The sequence below is a fragment of the Astatotilapia calliptera genome, chromosome 12 (genome assembly GCF_900246225.1).
Source record: "Astatotilapia calliptera chromosome 12, fAstCal1.2, whole genome shotgun sequence".
Classification (NCBI taxonomy): domain Eukaryota; kingdom Metazoa; phylum Chordata; class Actinopteri; order Cichliformes; family Cichlidae; genus Astatotilapia; species Astatotilapia calliptera.
The window spans coordinates 13,862,740-13,890,679 of record NC_039313.1 but is presented as its reverse complement, the minus strand read 5'-3'; the positions used below and the strand labels follow the sequence as shown (position 1 = coordinate 13,890,679).

Genomic DNA, 27,940 nt, shown 5'->3' with positions numbered 1-27,940 from the left:
TTACATGTTTAAATAAAAAATAAAAAAAGTAACAATGATTTATCAAACGTACAAAAACATTTACAAAGTCATACCGTTGTTAACACGTTTAAGTTTTAAGGCTTTTGGAGCATTTGTTTTACAGTAATTGTGAATAATCAGACATTAAATGTTGTCCACATGCTCAAAACAAATCCAGCGTTAGTCTTCATCACTGCTCCACGCATCCTGAAAGGCAGGGTTCACCGAAGACTGGCCAGCAGCACCCTGTGAGAGACCAAAACATTTAACTCAGTTTGCACAATAAAGAAAGCTCACTTCTGTGAAAAGTACATAATATATATGCACGTGTCACATGTATGATTATAACTAAGAAAAAATACAAGTATCTGCAGTTCCCATCAAGTGTGATAGACAACTATGTAAACATTATTTATTAACATGAAGATAACACTGAGGTTTCATAAGTTAAATTCTTCAGATGACACGTGCTTATCTATGATCTCGTTTCTGGAAGGAAAAACAAAAAATCCAGAAAGGTCCAAATCAGAGGACGTTCATTTATAGTAAATGACCACAATTATTGAAGATTAGCTTAAAAACATATATATTTATATATATGAAGATTAAAAGAGGTTTGCAGACTATAATCATTATTGTTTGCACTGGGTATGATGATGTAACATTCATGGCCTTTCTGTACAAAAAACAACCCTACAAAAGCAAAAAGAAGAAAGATCAAATCTGTTATATCATCAAGGGCACTTTATGGAAGCTCTTCTTCACCACTGAAAAACAAGGCAGGTAGAGCCACGACAAAATTTTGAATTATCTCCAAATATTTTGGGTTGTTATGTCAAAATTTCAACTTTTGTCTCAAAGTTGAAACTCTGGAATATCTAAACTGAAATTTTGAAACACTAAAAAATTTCGACTCATGCATAGCAGTTATTATTGTTGTTATTATAATTATATTGTTTTATTTTTTTTCAGTGGTGGAAGCAAAGTTCAACAGCATTTGGATTCCACAATTTTTCAGATTCTTCCATCTACTATTGTTTCCTGTTGTTATGACCTTTACCTTTACTTCATGGTCTGAGTCTTCCTCCACATCTGAGGGACGGAGGACAGGGACCCATGCTAGAATGTTACAGTCTTTACCTCCACTGTACACCTCCTACATACAGCACAAACAACAGGGACAATAATGTACACATCGACCTTTTCAGCAAACCTCAAAGTACTTCCAATGACATCAGTGCGGGGAGAAAACCAGTGTCAACAAGCATAACTGGTACCAAAAGCAAAGTAATGAACACACTTAAAACTGTCCATGTACAACAGGTGATGTCACAGGGGACAGTTTAATGACTGCGGGTCATTATATCATACAGGAAGCATAAAACGTTTTCAGAACAAGGTGTCCCTTCCTGTGACTCTTCAGAGTGACAAGCTGCCAAACTGCATTCTTATAACTGTCAAACACAGAAAATCGATGTCACCGGATGCAGCAACTCCTAATAAGGAGTGCACGGGTTAGACGGCCTTCTCCATTTGTGCCGATACATAATAGGCTGTTTCTCAGCACAAAGGACTGGCTAAATAAACATAACTAGGATTTAAATTAATTAAGGAACACTGGAGTAGAAATACATAACTGAAGTACTAAACAAAAAAACACCATCTTGAATGAAAACAAGCACTGTTTTCACTAAAATATTACACTTAAAATAAAATGAATACAACCTATCTGAAGAATAATCTTGCAATTAATACTTATTTAATAAAAATAGAATATAGTCACTGGAATCACAAAGAATAGGCAGGGAAACCAGTAGCTCTAGATTATTGCATCCATGCTTTCATGTTGTTAAACCAAGTTGTGATCCTACAATCCAAATATCACAAAGAAGTCATTAGTACAGACAGCATTTTCAAGTCTTCCATTGTCCAAGTTTGATGAGCCTGCATGAACTTTGACACATATTACACCTATTCTTATCAATATTATATTGAAACGTATCATATAATCAATAACTGTACATTTATTCTCCCATTTACATGTTTCGTCTCAGGCACAGTGTACAGAAAAGATGACAATAGCCACCATGACTTCACCCATTGATTATGAAGTCCCATTTTGACTTGAGTGGGAGAGTGAATTTATCTGAGAAAGCGACAACGTTGCATGCTAACAAGGAAGTGACTCGTCAGTCACAACATAGGCCTACACTAGAGTGTACACTGCTTTAATAGCACTGTAAAGAGAGGAGAGAACAACTGCACCACCACTGCAAGATAGGAGTATGGTTGTTTTCTTCTGGCAACCAGCGGTGTCACTTCCTGCTTGCCTTAAGAAAAAAGTAATGGGTTCACTTTTTAAGATGCATAATTTTTCTGTATATACAGTCGATGATTCTATCACATTTTGGACTTGTGACACCTGTGAAGTAATCCTGAATCACCTGTTGCCTGTCGGTTAGCACATATGTCCATATACACAGATTTTAACATGACTCATTCACTCATTGCCTCGATTAGGTAATTCATTGAGGCACAAATGAAAGAAAAAGCTTTTGCAACATATCTGGTAGCACTGACGACTAAAGAGTCAAGAATTTATTTAGTCGAAATGGCTGTGATAAAGCACAAATGTCACATGGAACTAACTGCTTCCAATTCTGTCAACACAAGCAGAGCGTTTTACAAGGCAACAGCAAAACAACAGTAAGACAGACTGCACTGTTTTGCTCCTAGATCTGATAAAGCAGAGATAAATGTGATGGCATTAATTTTCACACATGGTAAAGAGGCTATGAGCACAAACCTGAGTTTCACATAAGAAGCACCTGCATTTGCATTTATGGAAGTCAGTATTGACTCTACCCTGTTATCTATCCGCAGGAAGTAACTCATTTGAGAGTACCATGGTGACTGCAGATTACTTACAGGTACTACTGCAGAGCTGATGAAATAAAACAAAAAGATGAGGAACAGAGAGAATCCAGCAGGGTTACTGTAAGCATGCGGGGGACAAACCACTCTTGACTGTGAGGTGATAAATCAGATGGACTCACCTGGTAGTCTGGGTGGAACTCACAACAGTCCACACTGTTATAGTGACCCCTAAGCATGGTGACCAGCTCTCCCGTGTGAAGGGTGTACACTGCAACAGAGCTGCCGCATGGCACAAACACAAACTCTGGGCTGCAGCCACGTGACACTGTGAACTGTAGCCTTTTCCGACTCTCGTTGCAGACCTTCCCATAATTTACCTGAGGGATAACGAGTGAAGGGGCACACGGTTCAGATGACATCCGAATAAAAAGTCCAAACATAAACCTCAGGCATTTTCTGCATAAGGATTAAGCCATTTTTAATCGAATGCCAAGATGTTGCAAAACATTCTGGAAGATTAGAAATTTTCTGCACTTTCATTTGACAAAAAAAAACTTCAATTAATTTATGAAAATGAAAATAAGATTATCCAAAGAGCCCATTAAAAGACACTAATATTTAAAGGCTTCTAAAGCTTAACTGTGGACATAAAACTTGGACACAATTCCTTTAAAGGCTTTATATATCATGGCATTTCCAGCAGACTCTTCTGTATTGCTTTTTGGTCTAAATTATTTAACTATTTCATTTATCAGTATAAAACTCACTCATATCGTGAGGCTTTTATAACTGATCGCATTTTATTTCAATTATTTGACACTGTTTTTGTTTGATATCCTTGTTCTTGCAAAAGATGCTAGATTTTTTTTTTTTTTTAAGTGTGTCACTATTTTTCAAGACTTGGTAGAGTTTCCAAAATGAAGACAAACAGAACTTTAAATAGGGCAGCTATGTGAACTTGAAGGCAGAGAATAACTTGTATTTTTCCTATGCATCTGTGAAACAGGCCGAATGAGGTAACACCTTCCAAGGCTCGCAAAATTTCTAAATCCCTGGAAGCCCTTCGGGCCGGCACTCTACAGTTTTTGGTAGCCCAAAATAAATTTAAGTAGCCCGAATAAAAAAGGGAGCAATTTTTTTATGTTTTGTTTCCGTTACAATATTATGCTTTAATGTTTAATATTGTAACGGAAACAAAAATTAATCAAAAAAATTTTAAAATACAAATCACAACAACTGTATAAAGATTCCAATCATCAACTCAAATACTTGGTTCTCATTGAACAGAAATTTCTATGAACTTGTAAGAACTGTGTAGAACATGAATCAGTCTGTGTCAGATCCTGAATCTGACATTTCCACTGGAGTCACTGGTAAGTGGAACCAAGATCTAGGACATTTGCTTTTTGAAGTTTGCAAAGACTGCTAAATTTTGCCAAAGGTAGTTCACTCTTTGCAACATAGTACGCTGTTCTAAACAGCTTTTTCAGGACTTCTTCTCGTGCTTGGTTCATTTTTAGTATGTTTTTTGCAATTGCTGTTTGTTCTGGGAAAGATATTGCAGACTGGGAAATAATGCATTCCTTGCATTTCTCATGGGTTCTGATGGGGTCTTTCTTAAAATTACTGGTCCCAGTAACAAAGGCGCTTGTCGACTCAGAAATTGAATGAAACTCACAACACACCTGGCAGAACATCATGTTATTTAGCTCGTCATATTCCAGCCACAGAAATTCTTTTGTCCATGAAACCAAAAAAGCTACGCTTTTTTTTGCCTCATAGTCTGATTTGTCATAACTTTTCCGTTTTGTGGTAAGCTTTTCTTTGGCTGTCCCTTCTTCACCCTGTCTTATTTGGCTGAGCAGAACTAAAATACCGGCTTAAATCCTGCTGCTTTTACACACGCACTCGCATAACGCTCAGCGATTCTCTGCGCAATCAACCTCTCACATGTTTAAGCTTGCTGTGGGAGATTTCACTTGTCATGTTTGAATAGTAAGCTAATGAGTGATAAGACGATGTCAGAGGAATTGGTGTGCAAGTAATCATCACTCACCAATCAGTGCTGCCGCTCTCTACACACAGTTCGCGCAATCGCAAAGTGAAAGCAAAAAACAAGCGGAAATTCAAACGCGATTTCAATATGTCACATATTGACAGTGGCTCATCGATGCCAATGACATAATTACTCAGCTACATTTTCGAAAGAATGCAAAAGCATTGACATATATTTTCCTATGATAGCCCGATGGGCAGGGCTGAGATAGATTTTGGTAGCCCGACTGGAAAAACCTTTTGCGAGCCCTGCATTCCTTTCACATGTCACTCATGTGCAACACAAGTTTTGCATGGAAGCACACTTTTGTTAAGTACCCAATTTTCTGGTATCCATGTTATCTCAGTCTAGACAAAAAAAAAAAAAAGGAAAAGAAAAAAACAAAACAAAAAACAATCCGCCTTTTTTATTTTATGCTATTTCTTTGCTCTGATTTCTCTAACTTCTGGGCAAAACTAAAAGCAAAAGTCGAATATTCAATCTTTGAGGCTGTGAGATCTAACACGTAAACCTGGTTTTTACAACCACTAACATTTTCTGATCGTTGGTAACCAGTTAGGGATTGTCAACTTGTTTTACCTGTTTAAAAATCTGATGGCACAAGTTCATTGTTCCTGGCAGATCAATTATTTTGGGTAAAACAGAACAAAAAAGGCAAATTATTCAAAAACAGATTTTTTTCAGAAGTACATTATGTGAATTTTAGTAGCTTATAAAAAACGAACATTTATAATACTTACAATAAGAAAATGTTTAATCTGTTTGTTTGCCTGGGTTTCACTATATTGTATTTTGATGCTTCGGCAATATTCTTTTTAGAATTTAAGCATTGAAGCATCTACGAATCTGAATTTTAGTAAAACTAAGTCTGAGTCTCACCGGGATAACGTACACTAAGAAAGCCTGTGAAGTGCGTCTGTTATAAAGCCTGTGTAGCAGCATTCTTGCTCAGGTAGTTCAAGCCCTGAAGAGAAGGCACCATAGTAACCTAACTCACACCCTTCTAGGATTGAAATTCTAAAAATCTGTTAACTCCTTTCATGTTTCTAACTGTTTAAATGGTGTAACTACAACTGGCCAAGAACCAAGAACACTTGTAATAGTCATCAATATTGATTTCATCAATTCTCACACCTATTCTTATCAGTATTATACTGATATAACATATAATCAGATAATCAGCACCCAGCCTGCAGATATACTATTTGTTGTGTTATTTAGCTCACTGATAGGATTTCAGGCTTCATGTATGCGGCCTTTTGTAGCTAAAACTGAGCATAGTATTACTTCTATCAAGCTCAGCTGCAATTTCAACAGCTCAGTTGATATCAGCGTCATCAAAGAACTGCAGGGCAGCACGGTGGTGCAGTCACTGTCTGCAGGAAGGATCTGGGTTCAAATCTACTGACCAGTTTGAGCCTCTGTGTTTGCTGTGTGTGTTCTCTACAGGTACTTGAGCTTCTTCCCACAGTTCAAAAACATGCTAAATTGGTCTGGATGTGCAAGTACATGAATGTCTGTCTCACTATGTTGCTAAGCTGGGACAGGCCTCAGGCCCCTTCATGGCCATAAACTGGATAAGCCCTTAAGGAACTGGTTGGAAGGATATAGTTGTAGGATAGTCCTGACTAGATTATGACTGAGCCTCTGTTCAGCAAAAGACAAACTGGTTTGTTGTAACAACATTACATGAAGTGCTTTTTTACACAGGCTGTGAGGACAAAGCCTTCATACACCTTACCAGTGTATTCTCCCCGGTGGCACTATTCCATAGCCTCATACGGTCATCGGTTCCAGTAGTGAGCAGGTAGAGGCCATCACCAGTGAAGCACAGGCCATTCACTCTGCCGTTATGGGCGGTGTTTACTGGTTAAAGACAGATTAGACATGGTAGCAGTGTATTTGTCACCTAAAGACTTTAAGAAATATTTGTCTTATACAGTGACAATCCATCAATGATAAGTTTTTAGTGTCCATCAAAACCATATGTCTCCCAGAAAAACTGGTTTAATTGTAATCGGCTGTTCTCTGAACTTCTGACCCCCTGGTTTGAATGCAAAGGCACTTCAAACAGGAAAAACAGATACCATTTATGCAGAATGTTGACCTTTTCCCAAGTGAGCCAAACTCAGCACTACCCTGAATATCTTGGAAGTCATTAGACATGACAATTCAGAGGAAAACAAAGCTGTCGTGGTTCATATAAATTAGAAATGTATTTTTAATTTAAAGCATCAGCAATCGGATTGGTTCATGTTGATGCTCTGAGGTCTCCCATCCAAAAGACTTCCGCTGAACTATTTTGGTGACAGGACACACCTCAGCTCCCATTTATCTACTGCATGTAAACTGTATATACAGCACCACTGTACAATAAATACTACATTATGGGGCGAAAGATGGATAAATGGGGTATTGAGGTACTGAACTAGAACTGTTTCTCTGTCAATGACATAATAACACAACAAGATATCCTTGAAGTCAGCTCCACTCAGGAAAAATGAGACAAAAAATTTAATGAAAAGAAAAATGCCAACAATACCTGCCTCAGAGGAGGCTTTCGACTTGTCTCCATTGTGTTGGTCCAGAGTGAAGAGACTACCTGAAGCACGGCGCACATCCCATACTTTCACCTTGCTGTCTGCACTTAAGAAGGAAAACCAGGGAAATGACTTGTTTACTTTCTATGCTCCCTAAAAATTCAGGTACTTAACAAAAACATGATTTGTGTTTAAATATTCCATTAACAGGATACAAGCTGAGGCTGATGCACTACAGACGAGCTGGTTTGTGTACCCTAGTGTTTGTTTTTAAAGGTCAGTTTTCTGTAGGGAATTAAAACGCTGCTCCATATTAGAATATCATACACGTGTGTGTGTGTGTGTGTGTGTGTGTGTGTGTGTGTGTGTGTGTGTGTGTGTGTGTGTGTGTGTGTGTCTGTGCCAGTTGTTTTCAAAATCACTTACACTCTTTGGGGACAGAAGCACAGTGATCCCAGTGGGTTAATTAGCAGGTCTAATGTGGCATAAAACAGGTGGGGACAGTATCTACCATATGCTAAACTGGCAGGCCTGCTAGAGCGCCACGGTGCTATCTAGTAGTGTTCTGGTGCCATTATCCTTGATGCAGGGTTGTGATGTAGCCAGATGGCTGGGAAGTGAGATGACAAGAACTGCTGGGAAATTACATAGAGGGGATTGTCCTGTAGCTGGCGTTTCACTTTGATGTGGCTCTGAGGGCAAACTAGGGTAGCCAAGAATGGCAAAGAGAGCTTACCTGGCAGTGGCTAAGATATGCTCGTATCTGGGTGACCACCGCACAGACAGGACCTCTGCTCTGTGACCTGCAATGGCAAATACGTTACTTTCTTTCTTCTGCGTGGGTGGATGAAAAGAACAGAAAGAACAGAGTAAAAGCACTGTGATCAACTAACCCTGAAGAATATGAATCCGTGAACCGGACTTGAGGTCACACAGTTGGATTTTAGGATTTGTGGTGCCCACTGGAAACACAGAGACACAGACATAGTTCAAAGATTAGACTTACAAGGATGATGTAAATAGTGAATAGGGGCACTCCTTCTAAAATGTAAAATCCCCAATTATCGTTATCAATGTGTAAAAGGTGTGTTATCAGGGTAAAAACAGGAATTTGAGGTTCTAAGAGAACGAGTATGATACTGTAAATATTGCTGTTTAGGAACAGATTCCCTTAAAACAGTTTCCCTTGTGTTAGTGTCTTTCTAGAAAAAACCGAAGGTATTGGGGGAGGGGGAGGGGATTCACTCAAAACTAGTTTGACGAGAATCTGTAAAACTTCTAACGAGGAATGAATTGTTTAGGAACCAAAGAAAATAAAAGAGATTGACACTGTGATTATCTCTGAACTAGAAACAGGTGTGTCAAGGGACTGGTTATGTAAAGGACATAGAACACATTCTCCAGTAGGTATTAACAACCTGTTGGTCCAGCTCAGTGAAACAAGAACACTTCTGCTGACCGAATTATGCACCCCAACCCCACCCCTTCATACATGTAAAGCACTTAGCACCTTGCTTAGTATGACAAAGCAGTGACAGGATAAGTATTGCGATTTTTGTTCAATGAGTTTGAAAACACAATGACAGAAATGCAAGCAGCTAGTGCAGCTTGTTTACTCTGTGTCACTGAGATCAGCAAAAACTCACTGGGATCATGCACGCACCTGCAATGAGACTGTGCTTCCTGGCGATTGGGGACAGGTGGTGACAGTAGACGTTGCCTTCAAACTGAAACACTTCAGCAGGCTGCATAATCAAAGAAGGAGACGGAGAGAAAGAAAAATGTTACTTATGGTAGAAATACAGCAATCTCCATATTTAGACCTGTGTGTATTTGCTTATGTTTGCCTCAGTGACAATCTATAGAAATATACAAGCACAGTTTTAACATTTAACAGTGTTAGAAAGTCACTCTGTGAAGGGAAAGAGCTCCCAGCTTTAAGTAAAAATAAAAGGGCAATGCAGATCAGAGCTCAGAAGGCAGATCGCCTGAGCACCAGTGGCGGTTACAATGCAAATTCTTCAGCAAACATAAAAAGCCTCTCTGTGCTCCATCTGTAAGTGTGCGCCAGCACCCACGTGGCCTTAACCACTGGCTGCACACACAGAGGAAGCTCTGTTTGCATAAAAATGCATCCACAATAATGCAAAACACACACTAATGGACAAACAGCCATGAGCAATTAGGAATTTAATAGATGCAACTGTGTGTGTGTGTTTGTGCGAGAGACAGAAACACACAGGTTAAACCGAGTGAAAGGTTGACAGGTTCTTTTCTGTCCCTTCCCTGACCTTTTAAAGCAACTGCGGTGCCAGTGTAACTCTAGCACAGTTCAGAGCCTGCCATATGGGACAATGTGGCATAGAAAGGTAGAAAGCATGAAGCAGAAAATAAGAAAGCGAGGGGAAGAGAAAATGAAAAGAACAAAAGGCGGGGGGGGGGGTGGAGAAGCCATAAATTAGAATTTGATAATGAAATGCAACACACTCTCTGTGAGCTCTACAATAAATCCCACCTTTGTGGAGTTTTAATACAACACTCAGTATTTATTGAGGCTGCACAGAGAGGTGTTGATTTAGCTCTGGTATTACTGAGTTTATGTTGGGTGGCACTGTAACGCTTCCAGTATCTCTATCTTTGTTCATGCCACTTCACACACATTTTGCAGGTGTGCCTGACAAAACTAAGCTAGGTAATAAACTTGTTAGGCATTAAGCCTCTCTGCAACCCCTACTGGCTTTGCAGTGCCAGTACAAGAGCCTTTAGCTGGCAGATGTGTTTAACTGTTCGCTGTCCACAGCTGTTACCTTATGTATAAAAGCATGACTGATTTAGCTTAGGGAAGGCCACAACTCCTTGCAAGACCTCCTCTTGCTCATCTGGCTGACCTTAAACAATCATTTTTCTAACCTCTGCTGTCAGTCTCCATTTCACCTAGTGGCTTGATTACCAGATGATAGAGTAGTTGACAGATGATACAGTAGTTGCCTTACCTTTAATGTCTCTGTGTCCCAGACTTTCATGGTCTTGTCAAAGGAACTGGATACAAACATTCCTGTGTCATAAGGATACCACTGGACTGTCTCTACACTAAATTTATGGACATAGCGGCTAGACCTAAAAACAAGAACAAAAAAAATAAAAATAAAACATGGGGTGAAAGCCATGTGTCATGTTTTTGATTTGGGATTGACAAAACCAGATAGCGCAGGATGTTTTCTGTAAGAAATGAGAAAAAACTCTCATGTACAGTTAGTTCTATAAATGTTTGGACGCTGATACAATTTTCACATTTTTGGCTCTTAACTCTGACAGCTGAAACTGAAATAAAATAATCAAGATGAACCTGAAATGCAGACTTTAAACCTTAAACTGAAGCGGATGAATAAAAATACTGAACTGAAGAATTAGAGACATTTTTACACACACAACTAAACAAGTTGCTTAAAACCTGTATCATGGATGGCTGTAGGCTGTCTTTATTTCCTAATCAGTTATGCAGGCAAAAGATGGGAAGTTGACTCCAAGGCTTTCTGTGAAGCCTCAATAGTTTTCAGTGAAAGTGAAGCCAGCCATGCTCATTATGCAAATGAGCATGGCCCTGAGTTTCATGCTCATGACCAGAGCATGAAACTCAGATTAACCTGTTCCAAAATGCAAGAAGAACGTTCTGTAGGTCCAGCATTTGAAGCGTAGAACAACTTCTGCAGTGTGATCCATGGGAATAGATGGTTTCCAATAGCACTGGGTATTGGTGTTTATTGAAGACAGAAGCAGATTGATAAAATTTTGAATGGTATTGCACAGATGTGATTTCTTTTCAGATTTAATCAAATGCAGCAACGCTAAGTCAATGATACTTCACGTTACAGATGCGCAGTTCCCAAAAAACTATTAAAACAAGCTGGAAGTTTATTTATAAGAGTGGTATTCTGTAGTAGCAACGTGAATCCCCTAATCTCAACACAATTAAAGATGCGTTTTATTTGATAAAGACAAAACAACTGTAGACAGCTGTTGTAAAAGCCTGGCAAAACTTCACAAAAGGAAACTATTCTCAAACCCATTCAACACTCATTCGTTTTAGTAAAAAGATTACGCTAATTTATCCAAATCCATTTGAGCTCGTAAAATTATGGGAAGGTATTAAACAACAGCTGTAATTTCTCAGTGGTTAATGGGTGAAGGTCTGCGTTTTGATTGCATCTTGATTATTTAATTTCAGATTTACTGTGGTAGATCTCTTCTAGTTTCTGTGTATATTTTATAGCCAAAACAAAAAGCTGTAGGTAGCTGGGGACAGCACTGTGTGTACAGCCCGCAATAAAATGCTACTCTCTAGTGGATGGAATTAGTAAATGGGCTAACATTTACCTTCCTACTGTGCAGACTGCCTTGCAGCTGTACTGTAGTTTCCCACTGAAGTTCTCCAGGTCATAGATGACGATTACTCCGTCTGCACCTCCAGACAGCATGCTGAACAGCAGAAAAAATGTCATCTGAAATACTTTTTTTTACTTTGTCTTACAAACCTTGTAAAATATACACACATAGATTCAATCATCAGGCTCACCCTCTGAAACCAGACTTCTGCCTTCATATTCACTATACTAACTAACAAAGATTGGGGTTACTTGTTAAAAATATGAATTTCCAGAGCAGTCAAGTCACAGTGCAGGAACGTTTCAATACTATGAATAATTGTTCTTTCATCTAAGGGTTAAATGAGTGTTTAATGTGACGTAAATATACTTACATTGTTATCTTTACTTCTACTTTATTGGGTTTTGCTTTGTTGTCATTGCTTTTATATGTTAATCTGTCTTGCTGAAATAAATTGCCCCTTTGGGATCTTAAGACTTATTTCCTATATTTTTACAGCTGCAAAGGTCTTAAACAGATTAAAAAAACATCAAGCACTTGGGTAATGTTTTTGTATTGTTTTTACTTTATTCTGGTCTGTATTTTGACCATCTTTTGTAATGCCTCTGTAAAGTACTATAGTTCTCGGATTGGTTCTTGTCTTAAAAAGCGCCAAAATAAATTAATTTTACTTACTTACATACTTATCATTGAACCACTGACAGTGATTCTGCAGCATTTCAAAACTATACAGTAGAGATGGACCGATCTGATATTACGTATCGGTCTGATCCTCAATAGTTACCCACAATAATAATAATATGAATAATAATAATAATAAACTCTCAGACCTTTACAGAGAACCCAAGGTTGCTTTACACATAAAGGTTTAAGGTCAAAGCCTCAGTGAGTAGTTGGCATTTCAACTATTTTATGAAAATGTCCAGAGACAGCTTATGGTGGATCTCAAGCGGGATCAGCAGCAGTGAAGGTTGTCCTCCGAAAGATCGCAATGTAGTGTGTGTAGAAATTAAATATTACAACTTTCACAGCCTATGGTTAAGATATTTATCTCTGTGTCAGGACAGCAAGTTATTTAGTCAGATAAATTTTACTTTTCTGCATGATTTTTCCAATAGAGCTTATTTTTTGTTGTTTTTATGCAACATCCCAATCACTGCAATATTGCAAGAATTAACATTCCAAGGGGGGATATTAATGAATTATTTTATGAACCTGTATGGGACATGGGAATGGCACAGTCTGGGTTCAAATCCACTGGCCGAACGGGGGTCTTTCTGTCTGGAGTTTGTATGAAAGAACTGAATAAGTGATTAAGAAAATGGATAGATTAAGCTTTGTTTACTATGTTACTCAGACTTACTATCTTCCCTCAACTGCTTCAATGTCAATGGTATTAATGCCATTTCCATGGATTCGGTCCACATCTCTGTCCGGATTCAACTGCAGACCGAGGACCCTTTGGAAAGAGAGAGATCGCTGGGTTTCTTAAGTGAGTCACACATATTATAATGTAAAAATGTATGAAGGCAAACTGAAACCTAAGTAGTTAACTAACTCTAAAACGTTAGAGATGAATTAACAAACAATGGCCCAGACTAAGGCGCTTAAATCTAGAGTTAGTGTTTCTTTCTTTTGTTAAAATAAATAACTTTTCAGTTTGTGGGAATTTCCAAAACATAATAAGTCTGGCACAGATTCGAGAGTCGTATGTAATACAGCAATGATGCTAACAATAGTTAAGAACTATTTATAAACAAAACCTCATGTATGTGTATTAACTAAGATGCTTGTTATGTTACATAATGTTCATATAGTACCGGTATAATTTCGATTTCATAGTTTTATTAGTCCAAAGCTTGCTGTGGACTTCTTCTTGCTAGTTATGTTTATAAGAGCTTCTCTCTCACCTTCTCGTTGATTCCGCTCGTCTCAGTCTCAGAGGGTCATCCAGACCAGCCCGCCTGGCTGTCAGAAAGCCCAACATAGCTTCAACATGAAGACAACTTCTTTCTGTTTTAACAGTTAGCCAGTATTTAAACCGCGTTACAGTTCAAAAGCTAACATGTTACCCACAATGTAGTGACGTTTTAATCCAAAGTAAGTCTCGGGACGTCCTGTAAAACATTACACGATATGAAATAGAAAAATACCCAACTTAAATACTTCCATCGTGATATTTTTACAATTCATTGCTTATAATTCAAAGAAATTTAAGTGGCCTCTCAAGAATTCAAAACAAGTCGCCGCCATGTTGGATTCTAAAGCATTCAACTACAGATGCGATGATTGGTGGGTCTGATACCGTCACCCAATCACAAACTAGTTTGTTCCTTCTGTTCCCAACCCATGAACCCTTACATAAACGATCACCGTGAGAGGACAAACAGCGGATAGAGCTGCATTAAACTATATTTATATATACATATTCACACACAGGGGCTTTGGGTAACCCTATAAGATGAGCAGGATTGCTGCAATCCTACGGCGTGGCTTCGGAGTAGTACGCGAGCACGTCGGGACCGATCATTTGGGGAATAAATATTACTTAATCCCAGAGCAGAAGACATGGACAGGTAAACTAACATGTGTGCTAACATTAGCATCTACAGCTTTAACTACTGTTTAACTACTGCTTCTTTCACTTTTAAATAGTTATTAATGCTAGTTCAGTGCCAATGCATGTGACATGTCTTCTTTCTCTGTATTGAGTTTTTCATATGCACGTTAGCCTTGTAGTGTCATAAGATTGCCACTAGATGGCGTATTAGTCTTAATAACAACATTGTCGTATTGGATGGAAGATTTAATGCATATAGTGAAGGAGGACCTGCACAAAGATGTGTTGACAGTGGAGGATAGTTACGGATTGGGTGAGATGCAGGCAGATGATTCGCTGTGATGACCCCTGAAGAGAGCAGCTGAAAGAAGCAGAAGAAAAAGAAGACGTCCATGCTGCAGTAACTGCATTTAAGGTTTTTTGGCAGTGAAGTTTTCTGTGATGAGGTTTAAATACCTGGATTAGTTTAAATACCTGCGGTCAACCATGCAAAGCAATGGACAGTGGACAAGACAGGTGAAGAAGGGAATGCAGGCAGGGTGGAGTGGGTGCAGGCACCTGTCAAGGGTTGATTTGTGATAGAAGGATAGCAGCAAGCGTGAAAGGAAAGGTTTACAAGATGGTGTAGTGAGATCTCATTTGAGGGGTGGTGTGACAGAGGAGATTACTAGGCAAAGAGTGAAATGGAGGTGACCCCTGAAGGGAGCGGCCGAAAGAAGACATAAAAGAAGACGAGGCAGACAGTGCAGTGAGGTTTTTGGCTGTTCCACTGATGCAGATGAAATTGTTACTCAACTCTGTGGTGAGGATTTATAAGGTCATATATCCCTTCTGAGACGTGGCAGTTCTACGGTATGTAATGCTCAAGCCAAGCAGTAGAACTGTGTCAGGCCTGTGGGATGCCAGTGGTGTCCTTCACACCCTCTCTGACTGACTTAAAAGGGCAACAACATGCCTTGCAGGTCACAGAGCAGGACCTTTGTCTCCCTTGGACTGATATTGCTTAGAAAACATCAGAGACATCTGGCTTATTGATTCCAAAGGATTTTTCCAGAATCACTGCATGTGAGCAGGATTTGCTCTCCTACACAAGCTTGTGTTTGTCTCCCTCTCTTGGTCCCACATTTTACAGGCTAGATAAAGTTTTTCTTTCACTTGCAGCGGGTGAATAGTCATTACACACCGAGGTGCTGTAAAAACAAAACAAAAAACCCCGAACTGCTTGTTTGTCTGCGTTTTTTTGGTTTGCTGAAGAGGAGCGAATACCTGGCAGGTTGCAAGCCTGCTTTCTTTTTCGACTGAACTTGACTTTGTGCTTCACCTTTTCTCAGCAGTTTGCGGGGAAACCTGCACCCACCTTGTATTTATAATTCATTACAAGGCCGCTTCTCTACCCCTGGCTGTCAGACTATTCAAATGAGACATCACAGCAGCCCATTTTTTGGCACGCTACAGGAAAAAGTGTTCACTGTCCCATCACAATGACTGACAGAGTAGAGAGGCTAGTTGGCTTATAGGAAAACTGGTACCTAGCAGACACCATCATGACTGTCAGACAGGCACGTATACAGTCTCATATATACATTCATAATAAACATAAAGGAATATATGGCAGACACATTTGCTTCCTTTTACTTCTGGCACTCAGCCTGTCCAGCCTTGTGGAACTAAAGCAGATACATTATTCAGTCCATATGTCTCGCTAAAGCGAGCTCTTTTTGATCTTAAACTGATAGGCCAAGAAGGGGCTTTAGGTTCTTTAGGCATGGACCGCAGGGCTTTCCACTGCAGCACATGAGTAGCAGTCGATGCAGGTGAGGCGGTCATCCTCCGGCATTATCTTCACTTCATTTTGTTCACCCCTAGTGCTCCTTCCATCCACCTCTACCTTTATCCATGCTTTCCTGGTTCCATTTTCTACCTCTCTCTCAGTCTGTTATCTTTAGAAATCTGGGGCATAAGCAATCCTGACAGCCAGGGGTGGTCTTTTTTGTGTGCATCTGTCCTATCTGATTTCAACAACTTCTTCTTAGGTTGCCCTTCTTATTTGCGTTCACGTAGCCCTTCCTTCCCTCGCCCCTCCCTTTCATCGCTGCCACTGGATTTTTCCTCCTTTGAAGTATTTCCAGTGAAGATTTCTATTCAAAACACTGGAGTATTTCAGCAGTGAGGAGGGCTAGACCCAGCAGAGAGCTTTCTAACCCCTTCTCCTCAGATGCTGCTCTTCATCAAAATGAAAGAGCCTGGGTCTGAAGCACTTGCCTTGAGAGAGAAAGAGCGAGAGTCTCTGTCTTTATAAAAAAGGTTGGGCTATAAAGGCCTACCGTGTGCTGCTGCTTCATAGAAAGAAATGCGCTATAGGCTGTGGAGGCCCAGCGATTGTTGTCTGTGGCAGAGCTACTAGAGAGCCACTGGCAATCTGGCCATTGGTCTTAGAAGGTCTTTGCTTCGGTGTTGTCTCCACAGAGCTAAATAGAGAATCTATATTCTTTCTTTCTGTGTGCATCTCTCCCCCGGGCCCGGCTCTTCCTCACGCTGCATGGGGCTCCATGTCATGCTGCCCAGATGAAAGCAAAGCATTCTGTGGATGGGCTCATTTGTCTTCGGCAGTGGGCCTGCAGCTTTGACGCCTGCCTTCCCTCCCTTTATTTAGTAAGAGAGGCGCACTGACATTATCGGCCGCTGCAGGCACATTTGAAAATAATTGCCTGTATGATTGCTATTTTTCTTACCTCTTTGAGGAGGTGTAGCCTTTGTCTTGGAATCAATGGCTGCTCAATACTGGACAGGGGAAAGGCAGTTTCCTTTCATGTCTCAGTGAAAAGGATGTATTTTTAGCGCTATTCATTTTCGCAGTGTGTGCCATGCAGTTTTAATCTATTGGTCCTCTACGCTGCACGGAGAATGGAAGAGATTCAGAGGTGCACCACGCTGTTGCAGAGAAAAGATGCATTGACTTGTCGTCCTATCACTATCCCTCTTTCTTTGTCTATTATTTATTTGATTCCCCAGCTCTGTTCTATGAAGTGAAAAACTGAAAAGGCCTCAGTTCTGCTATTTCAGGATGGGCGACTCTGGGGACCGAGGGAGGAGGTGTGCGCTTTTTGCACTGGCGTACGCGTATTTGATTGTGTGTGGATGTCTTTAAGTGAAATGACAGCTACACACTTTGTGTACTATCAGCTTTGTATTTAAAAAAAAAAAAAGGAAGAAGAAGAAGATCTGCCATTGTGTGTTTTCTCTCCACTTCATGCCCTAACACACTTAAGACAACAACAGATGGCTGTGTGTCATCAGAGCGTTGATTCAAGCCGCATATTTCCACAGAAAGGAGTCACAGCGGAGAGCGACGAGGGTCCAAATGGCTGTTTATTCTGCCACGACTCATCCCCAGGGTGTGATGAAGGAAGGTCTACCCTAGAGCAGGACACCAAGTCGGCGTTTGCCACGGTGCAGCTACGTCCAGAGACGCCACAGTAAATCACGCTAATTGATGAGCAGCTTTGCAATGCTTGCAGTTTAAATGAAGGTTGTTTAATCATTATAGGCTTTAGCTCATCTTGGTGTATACTGGCAGGGTCCTTCTAGGCATTTTAATGTCTCTAAAAATGGCTGCCAAGTGTGTATTTGTATGTGTATCTGGTTGTACATCATGGAGTGGCTTAACTACTTCATTAAAAAGGCATTTGAAAGGATAGAGGCTGAAAATGAGAGATGGGAACATTTATTTTCTATGGCGGAACATTTCAAGTGGGCCTCCATCCAATATTAGGGGTTTAAGTGGCATTTCGCAGGTCCATTAACCACTGCCTATCTGCAGTAGGACTGTATCTGTAATACATTAAGTCTGAATGTCAGTTGCATTGTTTTCACATCTTCCAAACGGACATCTTGCCAACAGAAGAAAGACAGCAAAATGGATTTAAAGAAATGTTGCCAGATGACCCAGATGTGATTCACATCCAGCACGGTCACAGCTCTGCGCGGTAAGATAGCCAGCGAGGTGTTTTGACACCTCGGGGGTCTTTGTCGGTCAGAAACTCAACCAAGAAGGCTGACAGACAGGCCAGCGCACGAGCAGCCTGCCACTGCTCATTCAATTCAGAATATTTTAATAAAGCAGACAGGCAGAGAGAAATAAGGTGAGGAGTATGGGAGAAAAGATAAGGGCGAGGGAGACTCGCGGAGGGTGGAGAAGAAGGTGGGTAACGGGAAAGTGAGTGACGAAGAACAAAGGGAAAGCTGACATATGGGGTGAAATTATAGAGTGTGGGGAGAATGGAGAGAGTAAAAGTGAAAGAAGGGTATCCTGACAGAAAGAGGGTGAAATGAGTGGGTGGAACAGGCGGGCAGATAGAGGGGGAGAGAGGGGAGGTGGGGATAGGTTAACGCGGAGAAACAGTGGGGGGACTCAAGGTGCAATGGAGGGAAAAGGAAGAGGGCTGGATGGGAGTGATGCGGGTGAATAGAAAGGGGTGGACAGCTTGGTGTATGGACATCACACAGATGGGCCTCTTAGGAGCCGCTGAGGTAGCAAGGGGCTCCATGCCGCTCCACAGCCTTACAAAGGACGCTGACTTCCTGGCTCACTACATTCCTTTTTTATAACCACTGGGCAGGAAGGAAACTTGAATTTGGGTGGTCTTGGGCAGACGGGGCCACGGTATCTCCACTAGCCTTAAGCTTTTAGTTAAAAGTAAAAACACAGGGGAAATCCAAGTATTCCTCTTAAAGCGCTACTACTTCGATATGAGTTGTTCTCCCCTGTTCCTGCAGTGAGGCGCTCCAAGCCTCAGCGGGATCGACGGCAACAGGGACAAACAGAACGAGGGCTGAATGGAACTGAAAGCAGCGGCAGGAAGCCTACTTTAGACCTAAGCTCCTCCTCCCAGCTGAACTGATGCAAAACAGCGACTGGCCTTTTCCCTCTAAACCGCATCCTGCATCACTTGGCTCTGGGCTAATGGGTAACCATGGTTACAGGCCTCACACATCCCCTCCATCTTTTTTTCCCAGGGAAAGAAATTGGAGTGAGGGAGTTGTGGGGGCTGTCCATATTGTTACCTGCTTGCCCTTGTATCCCTGAAGCTTATCGGATCACTCCATCTTCATAAAGCTGTCCATTACGATGCACGTACTGGTCCCCCATTCCTCTCCAGTAGCACGGAGAGGAATAAACGAAGCTCAAATACTGCTCGCTGCTTCAGGGTGGCTTTTTTTGTTTCTGCACTGAACCAGGCCTAAAAATCTCTGGTTCGCCTCCCACAAGCACAAGGAGTGGAAGGAGAAAAAACAAAAAAAACAAGCCTCTTTCTGCTGAGATGTTGTTGCAGTTTTTTTTAAAGTCTGCAGTTTTTTTAAAGTCTGCATTACAATTCAGACCCACAAAGCTGGGGTCAGATGCAGAGAGCTCATTCAGCTGCATCCTGTCTACGTTAAAGGACTCTCATTACCCGGATGTTGCAAATCGAAGTGCGTTCCCTTGACATCCGCGTCTGTAATGAAAAACGGAGTGCGGGAGAAAAGTGTGCAGTGGAGGCGACAGCGCAAGATGCCTGGAATGACATTGTGGAGGTGAAAAACCTCTCAGGTCGCCCTCAGCGGTACTCACCTGGGAGCTGATGTGTGAAGTTGGGTGTGTGCGTGTGTGTGTGTGTTGAAGCAGGTGATGGAGTTTAGCGGGGTGTGTTCGGGGTTCAAAGAGCAGCCCTCGGAGCGCATCATGTCTTATTTTAACGAGTGGGAAGGATTGAAGTGTGGCTGCCACAGCAACCCCCCTCTGTCACCTCCCTTCCTTCTTTCCTTCCTTCCTTTTCCTCTCCCATCCCTCCCCCACAGGTTCCACAGCTAGGCTCACAGATGAGTCGCGTTCAGACAGGTGAGATGGCTCATGAATATTTATGCAGTGGGATTTCATTCCTGTTGCCGGTGGCCCCTCCCCTTCTCCAACGCAGCACTGCGTTTGTCCTTCACAGTAAGAGGCAGCGTCCTCGCTCCTGTCCCTCAGGTTAATCTGCCTGCTCTCCAGCCAGTTGTGCGTACGCGCGCGCGTCCGTGGTTGTGCGCATTTGACTGGTAAGTAGGTTTCCCCTAGTGAGTGATGAGAAGGCAGACCTGTCACAAGGGGGCCCACCGAGATGGAGAGCTCCCAACACCCTTCATACCTCACTTTCTCTCTCCCACCGCTCTCTTGCTCTCTCTAAAGGTGGGGGAGTAGGTGTGTGCAAGGCTGAAGTGCGAAGCAGAAAGATGGCTTACACCTGGTCTGATGACTGTATGTGTCAGGAATCCTAAAGTCTGTAGACTCCAGTAAAGCTCACACTAACGATATATAACTGAGATATTTTAGGTACAAACGCAGACGAATATGAATGATATGAAAAGAGATGATTTGTAAATATAGTCATTTTTATTGTTGTTGGCAGTTTGGTTATGATACATTAATTAAAAAGTAAGGCTGTATGCACTAATTGTAGTTCTAATACTGCGTTCTTATATCAGCTGTTGTAGAACTATGACTATGGCCCGTGTCTCTGTGTTTGTGCATGTTTCATTTCATAGCCGTACAAGAACAGCGATTACCTACAGAGGGAGATTCACCATATCAGACTGACACACCTCCACCCAACACGTATGTGATGGGAGGATCGGTCGTGTTTCATAAATATATGTACATACTGTATTTGTTATTTAAATGCGGGGATAAAGGCTGTGGTGGAAGGGCTGCAAAAAGCAACAAGACAAGAGGACAGCCATGTTGGAGTGTGATGGAGAGTAAAGGGGGAGGATGCAACCCAGTGAAGAGCGATGGAGACAGAGAGAGACAAAGTGGGTGCCTCTCTTTATGCTTATTAGCCAGGCATTAGCTGCAGCTAAGCACATTGCTTGTGGGGACTGTAATATAATTGTACCATTTTTGTCTGCTGCCACCCACACCCGATGCAAATATGGATATGATCTGTTCATAATTAGCATACCTGTTAAATGCATTTGTCAGTATTGCCTGGAGAGCACAGCATTTTTGCTTGCTGGCAGTTGTTTTTGTGTGTGTGTGTGTGTGTGGGGGGGGGGTTTCGAGGAAAGTATTTCTCAGAAGACATTTTAAGGCATGAATGTAAATAAGTGACAATGTTTTTTTGCACATTGCCGGGCCTATTTTGCAGTTTTGGGGTGTTTAAAGTATGCAGTGTTTTGTCAGACCTGGATACCACTAAAATAAGGCTGCAAAACTGGAGCCTGTGGGGCCCTATAGTGACAATCTAGTGGGAACCAAGGCAGAACCAACGCAATAGTAGCCTAATTAGATGACCTGATTACTATATAGGCTGGATAAAGTATGGAAAGGAATCATCCTCATAAGAAGTAATTACAGAAGGGAACATGGATGAAAAATGCTTTTGTCTTCCCCAAAACGAACTTGAGCGGGACAAATACATTTCAGTGACACAAGTGAAGCAAAAACACAGTCGACACTTTCTTCTTCTTCTTCTCTTTTTTTATTTCCAGGATGTCATCATTTATCCATCCCAGTGCCATAGCTATCTGTTATGGCTGAAGTAAACATTAAGGCCATCAGTCTGCAGTGTGCATGGAGGTGGTTGCCTCCATTTGTCCATGTCCAGTCAGCTGCGGAGAAACTGTGATGGATTCCTGACAGATTGTCTGTGTTTTGGAGCGTGTTGTTTTTCCTTGCCCATCCATTTCTCTCCTTCTAGCCATGTTTGCCATGCATCATCACTCTCCCTCCTTCCACCTCCTCTTTCTTTTGCCTCATCATTTCTCAGAGGGATGGAAGCGATAGGATAGACACCCGGCTACCTGTGAGGAGAAACTATGGAAACACAGCGCTTGTTATTAGTGAACACTGTGTGACGCTCCGTAGCACCACCCAAAGACATACACAACTGGGTCTTTTTTCTTTTTTTTTTAAATTCTCTTGCTCTCTCTCTCTCTCTTATTCTGCCTATATCACTCTCCGTTGCTCCTGCCACCATCTCCGTGTCATTGTGTGCCAGCCCGACTTGTCTAATCAGCAGATTTGTCCAAATTGGCGGTGGCCTTGCTGCTAGCGAGCGTTGTGCTGTATACAGATAGGGAAAGGAGCACTTAATATTCCACGCAGCTCGTGCCTCTCCTGTTCTCTGTCATATCTGACCTCTTTTGTCTCCCGCTCGGCTTGATGTTGATTTTGGAGGGCATTGTTAGCCGGAGAGCTGTGATTGGAAGAGGTTGTCAGTGAGGAGGGCTGTGGTTGGTTGGTTTAAAGGAAGGCTGATTTGCATAAAGGCTTAGCCCAGATTTAGAGCCACTCAGCAAGATCTGAGGAGAAGGGCCCGAGGGCCGCGAGGTAATCATCCATGGCCTGTCACGGCGCTGTCATCCCTCTGCGTATTTGTGTGTCTGTCTGTATCTGTGCGTCTGCGTGAGCAGGAGACTGAGAGCATTGTGTCTGCGCTTTGTGTTTGTCCTGTTTCGCGTTTTGTATGCATCGTTGTTGGGCGTCTCTATCTCACTCTTGTTTCCTCATGCTGTCTTTTTTTTTTTTTTCTTTGCTTTTGTTTTTTTTTCCAGGAAGGATTGTCCGTGCCAAGCGGATAGTAGAAGCAGCCAATGCTAAAGAATATGAATATATGGAAGGCAGCATTCCGATGGAGTGGGACGGTAAGTCTGGGCAGTAGCATCACTGTTACATATTTTAACTATCACTAACATGGATAAATGGCAGTGTTTACAAAAAGAGCTATCCGGGAGAGTTTATTTAAAAGGAAAAAAAAGTGCTGCACAAATAAACTGGAGTGACATATTCATGGTTGCATCTTTTGGGGCCTCAGCTAATCCACTGATTTGTTTTTTTCTTTTCCCCCAAACTGCAAGATGGAGTTGGGGGGCGGGGTTGTGAAAAGGGTATTCATGAGTTTATCAAAGATGCCTTCTGCTAGTGTTATACAACCGTACCATAAAATAGTGTTTCAAATTTCTTACAACTGGATACAAACTGTTCCCTCTGTCTCAGACTGGCTTTATCCACCTTAAACCCCTCATCCTGCTTCGCCCCATCCCTCATGCATTTTCATCAGGATGCAAATAAGAAAGGGATAAAAGAGGCCCAGAATCCCCGTGCTAGCTGGAGGAAGAGTTACAAAATCTCTCTCGCTCTTTCTTGCTGGCTCCCTTTACCCTTCTGTGCTGTGCAGCCAGCTCAGCCAAAATAGAGCTTCTTAAAAAGAAGAAGTGTGTGGGGGGGGACAGACAGACACAGTTCTGCTCGGGAGGAAGAAGAAGGACAGAGGTATTGATGAAGAATGACAGAGTGTGTGCTTTCAAATTCAAAGATCAGAGCAGATCCCCTCTTTCCCCTCTGAGATGCAGAGCCCGATGGCCCTGTTCTGCCTACACTAAAGCAGTATTAGTGTTTTGAGTTTGCCATGTGTATAACTCTGGATGTTTTCCCTATAGAGTGCTAAGTAAAATGAAACAAAACAAACCAAAAAAAAACCCCGCATCCAGTCCCCGAGCTAGTTTGGTTACCCGGTAGTTACGCTGAGCTACTGAAGTGCCCCCGAAACTCTGTGATGCTATAGTTGCAGCTTTTAAATATGACTGCAGGTTGTGTTTGTGCAGCATATGTTTGTGTGGGTGTTCTCACTCGTCTTATTTCTGCTCTCTCCTCCTCCTGCTTCTCCTCCAGCTTGGATCCGAGGCAGACGGAAGGAGCCCCCCTCCATCGAGGTACGTCTCCACCCAGCCTCCCCACTGTGCTGATGGTTGGACTCTGGGGGACTGGTTACAAGGGAGGGAAAGAAGCAAAGATGGGAAGGAGAAAGGCTTTGATTTGTTTTATCTTACAGTCTCGAACTGAATCCGGGAACTTTGGGGGACAGGTGTTAAAATAAACAGCAGCTGAAGTGCATTGATGGTGAGGCTGAGAGCAAAATCAGCCTCTGAACAAGGGGCTCACTGACACCATGTCCTAGTTTACTTTCTTTCTCCTTTTTTTTCCAGCAGAAGCCTGCATCTCGCCTTTTTTGTGTTTTATTTCTGGCAGCCTGTGATATGGGAATGGTGAAGGAGTGCAGTTTTTCCCCCTTGTGTACCTCTCACTGGGTTTATTGCTCTTTAAATGTGAGAATGCTGGAAATTATTTGGCCTGTGAAATGTAGGTCTATAGGAAATCCCTTGGAAGGCCAATACCCAGGCACTCTTTCTATCTCTCTGTCCACTCTGCCTGCCAGTAGCCAATGCCATCCCCTGCCTCTACTGCCAGAACATTCTCTTCCAATTTTCTGCCTCGCGTCTGCCCAATAGCTGCCATCGACAGCTGGACAGTGTTGATGTGGCCAAGGCTTCACTCCCCGCACATTACCCTACCCCTTGTCACGCTCCCTCTTTTCCCGGTCCAAGCCGACATAAATTGATTGGATTAAATCCTGTCATTAACAGGCTGGAAAAGCAGCTCAGTATGTTTGTCTCCCTCCCCAAAGCAGGGCTTTTTGGCCACAGCTCTCCCCTCTCTTTTCCAGTCCTTCATTTCAGCCAGCACACAACAGCATTATGCCCATTCCTCCCTTCCTTTCTGGCTCCTTGAGCTAGGGCGAGGCTAACATCACTGGACACTAACAGTGGCTCAAGTGGGTAACTATTCCACCAGTGGACTGTGACCAGTTTATAACTGTTTCCATGGAGTGGTTTATATTGCGAATGTCTCCTGTCATGTTAGCTTACCGATGTGTTCCAAGTACTACATTTTTAACCAGGTTTTATTGGACCAATCCAGGTTAACTGAACACGTTTGTTATTCTTCTGTTGAATGCCCTACTTCATACTGGACACGTGCACACATTTGTTCCTGGAAGCTTCCCAGTGCAGCTTAATTTCTCCTTTAACTTTGACTGGTGAGCAGCTGACGCTCTAAGACGAAACAGAGATAGTCGATTAAGGAGTGGAAATTATCACCGCTTGAGTTTTGCAGGAGAGTTTGTAGTTTCCAGCAAGTAGGACATACTCAGATTTTCCTATCTTCACGAAACTGCCAGCTCAAGATTTCCAACACCACAATCAGATAATGTCCAGCTGGGTGGGTGATGCAAATGGATAGAGTGTCAGAGATGTTGCGTGCCCTCGTGATCTCAGGAGCTCATTGTAACTTATTGTTAAGAGGTTCCAAAGAGTGCAGTGTTATACATTCACAAAGCAGAAGTGGTCTATTTTTAATCTTCTCTTTCTCTGTTGAGTTTCACTGAGCTGAAACCTGCAGAAAACACTGCTAGTCAGCTAGTCCTGAAAATGTTGACTGAAGTTAATCTATTTCCTTTGTTAAAGCCAGCTTTCCTCTGATTGGTTGCTGCTTGCAAACAAGTAAACGTTAAAAGTGTTTGGGGCTTCTGGGGCTTAAAGAGAGAGCTGTTTGCCTAAACTCACTGCATCCAGGATACCTGCTCTCGCTGACATCATAGAGAGCTGAGAATTAAAAAAAAAACTGTAAGAAACAGAGACATAAGTGCAGTCTGAAGTCTGAGCTTGACCCCCAGACTTCAGACTGCTTATCCATATACAAAACCTGGAGCCTCAGCCTCTCTAAAAGCATAATAGGGTAAATTATTATATAATAAATGAATAAGCTTATGACATTTATCTGAGTCCTGGTCAGGGGAATTATTGCTTCTAATTATTATTGTTATAGTCTATATCTAGAAACCACTGATACAAGTATTATTTGAATTATTATTATTATTATTATTAGTCAGAAATATCCTCATGGGATTTCCATTATTCTGTGACATTTAAAATGGTGTTCAGCTGCACTGTGTGCAGTATTGAAAATGTCTTAGAATTTGACGATGGCTGCAGAAACCCTGAGTATCCACGTATGTTTGTGCATTTTATAGGAGCTGCTGAAGAACGAATCCAACAGGGAGCAGATAAAAACAAAAGCCAAGGAGGTGGAGGAGAAAGATCGGGCTCTGCTGGCTAAAGAGTACAAGGAGGGTCTGGTGGCGACTCCAGCAAGGACTGTGGCCAAGGGCCACGCAGCTGCCACCAGCTTCGACAAGCAAGAATTCAACGAGGAACCAACCAGCACTGCAAACACGTTCCAGCCTGGCTCCTGGATGCCCACTTCCAAGAAAGACTAATCCAATCAACAAAAAGGGGCCCTACAATAAAATTACTTGAGATTTAATATTGGAAATTCCTTCCAGTACAATGTCGTCAACGTCCCCATAAATTTTGGGTGTTTACGTTACCAGGAAAGTGAAATAAGTATAATTATTAAATGTGGTTACATTAAATGAACTGTTGTCTCTTTGTTACAGAATATTGATTTGAAGATCACAAATAATAATAATAATGTTGCAGTTTATGGATTTAAAGACATTCTTCTCTCACTTATGTTGACAGTATATGTTGGGCAGACACGGTTCTGTGTAAAGTCTTGAGCTACTCCTGATTTCTTTATTTTGCTGGGAAACTGGGAAATAGATGCAGCAATTTATCTGAAATGTGCAAACCTATAAAAATACAGTAAACTAGGCAAAAAAGTCGATATTTGGTATTCCTGCCTTTATTCTTCAGAACAGCCTGAACTCTTTTAGGCAGGTTTTCCTTGTAATTTCTACAGGAATACTTCTTGAAGGACATTTAAAGCTCTTCTTTGGATTTTGGCTGCTTTTTGCTCTGTTTTCTGTCCCGATGATCCCACCCTGCTTCAGTAATATTGAGGTTTGGGCTCTGGGGAGACCAATCCATGACTGATAGTGTTCCATTGTGTTTTTTCTATCCACGTATATTTTTTACTGCATTTGAAATGCATTTGGGATGATTTTCATGCTGAACAACGGTATTGCATGGAGGATCATAATCTGATGTTCGTAATTCCATCAGTTTTATTAAGATCTCCAACATCAGTGGTTGAAACGCAGCTCCAAACCATGACAGAGCCTGTGCTGTGTTTTGCAGATGGCTGTAGATGTTCACTGTTGTATCTCTCTCCTGACCTCCTCTGTACAATGCTCATGACGATTTAACCCAAAAATGTCAAATTTGCATTCATCACTGAATTTTCAGTCTAGTTCTTGTAGAATAACTCAGCCTTTTCTTCCTGTTTCTCTTTAAGCATAGATTCCTCACAGCCACCCTTCCACTGAGACCATTTATGATGAGACTTTTGCATCTGTGTCAGATCTTTGCTGCATTTTTTCCCATTTCTTAAGGACATAACTTTCAGATACCGATCATCTTCGATAGATAGTTTTGTTTAAGGCTGTCACTTCTTCGTTTGTCCAGATTCTTTAAGGGCAAACTGCTCAGCATGCCAAAATATTCCTATTTGTCACCCTGTTGTTGCAAAAATACTATTTTACACCTCTACAAACCATGTTGTCTTTGGCAGTTTTCATAGATTCTACTACAGAAATGGTAATGATGTATTTTTGTGACAGGCTGCTAGTAATAAAGTGCCTAGAGGTACAATTTGAAATTGTTTTTTTTTTCTTTGTTATGTGTAGACACAACAGTGGTTCATCCCTA

The 27,940-nt window shown here is 41.6% G+C and overlaps 2 protein-coding genes across 4 annotated transcripts; one reads left to right on the top strand and one right to left on the bottom strand.

Moving 5' to 3' along the window:
• Positions 1-40: 40 nt before the first annotated feature.
• Positions 41-14,121, bottom strand: ercc8 (excision repair cross-complementation group 8). 2 transcript variants are annotated; one of them, XM_026187889.1, is made up of 13 exons: positions 13,933-14,121; positions 13,767-13,824; positions 13,220-13,315; positions 11,848-11,949; positions 10,467-10,590; positions 9,137-9,218; positions 8,367-8,435; positions 8,210-8,276; positions 7,476-7,579; positions 6,675-6,799; positions 3,057-3,254; positions 1,061-1,156; positions 41-246 (listed from the first exon to the last, which is right to left on the bottom strand). In XM_026187889.1, the coding sequence occupies exons 1-13, from the start codon at positions 13,982-13,984 to the stop codon at positions 181-183; spliced, it is 1,239 nt and encodes a 412-aa protein (XP_026043674.1). In that variant the 5' UTR covers positions 13,985-14,121; the 3' UTR covers positions 41-180. The 2 variants fall into 2 exon arrangements, with proteins under 2 accessions (XP_026043674.1, XP_026043675.1); XM_026187890.1 differs by having other exon boundaries at positions 42-246; positions 13,767-14,121.
• Positions 14,122-14,216: 95 nt separating this feature from the next.
• Positions 14,217-27,890, top strand: ndufaf2 (NADH:ubiquinone oxidoreductase complex assembly factor 2). 2 transcript variants are annotated; one of them, XM_026187893.1, is made up of 4 exons: positions 14,217-14,432; positions 22,988-23,077; positions 24,105-24,145; positions 26,302-27,890. In XM_026187893.1, the coding sequence occupies exons 1-4, from the start codon at positions 14,318-14,320 to the stop codon at positions 26,545-26,547; spliced, it is 492 nt and encodes a 163-aa protein (XP_026043678.1). In that variant the 5' UTR covers positions 14,217-14,317; the 3' UTR covers positions 26,548-27,890. The 2 variants fall into 2 exon arrangements, with proteins under 2 accessions (XP_026043678.1, XP_026043677.1); XM_026187892.1 differs by lacking the exon at positions 14,217-14,432 and adding an exon at positions 18,828-21,244.
• The last annotated feature ends 50 nt before the right edge of the window (positions 27,891-27,940 follow it).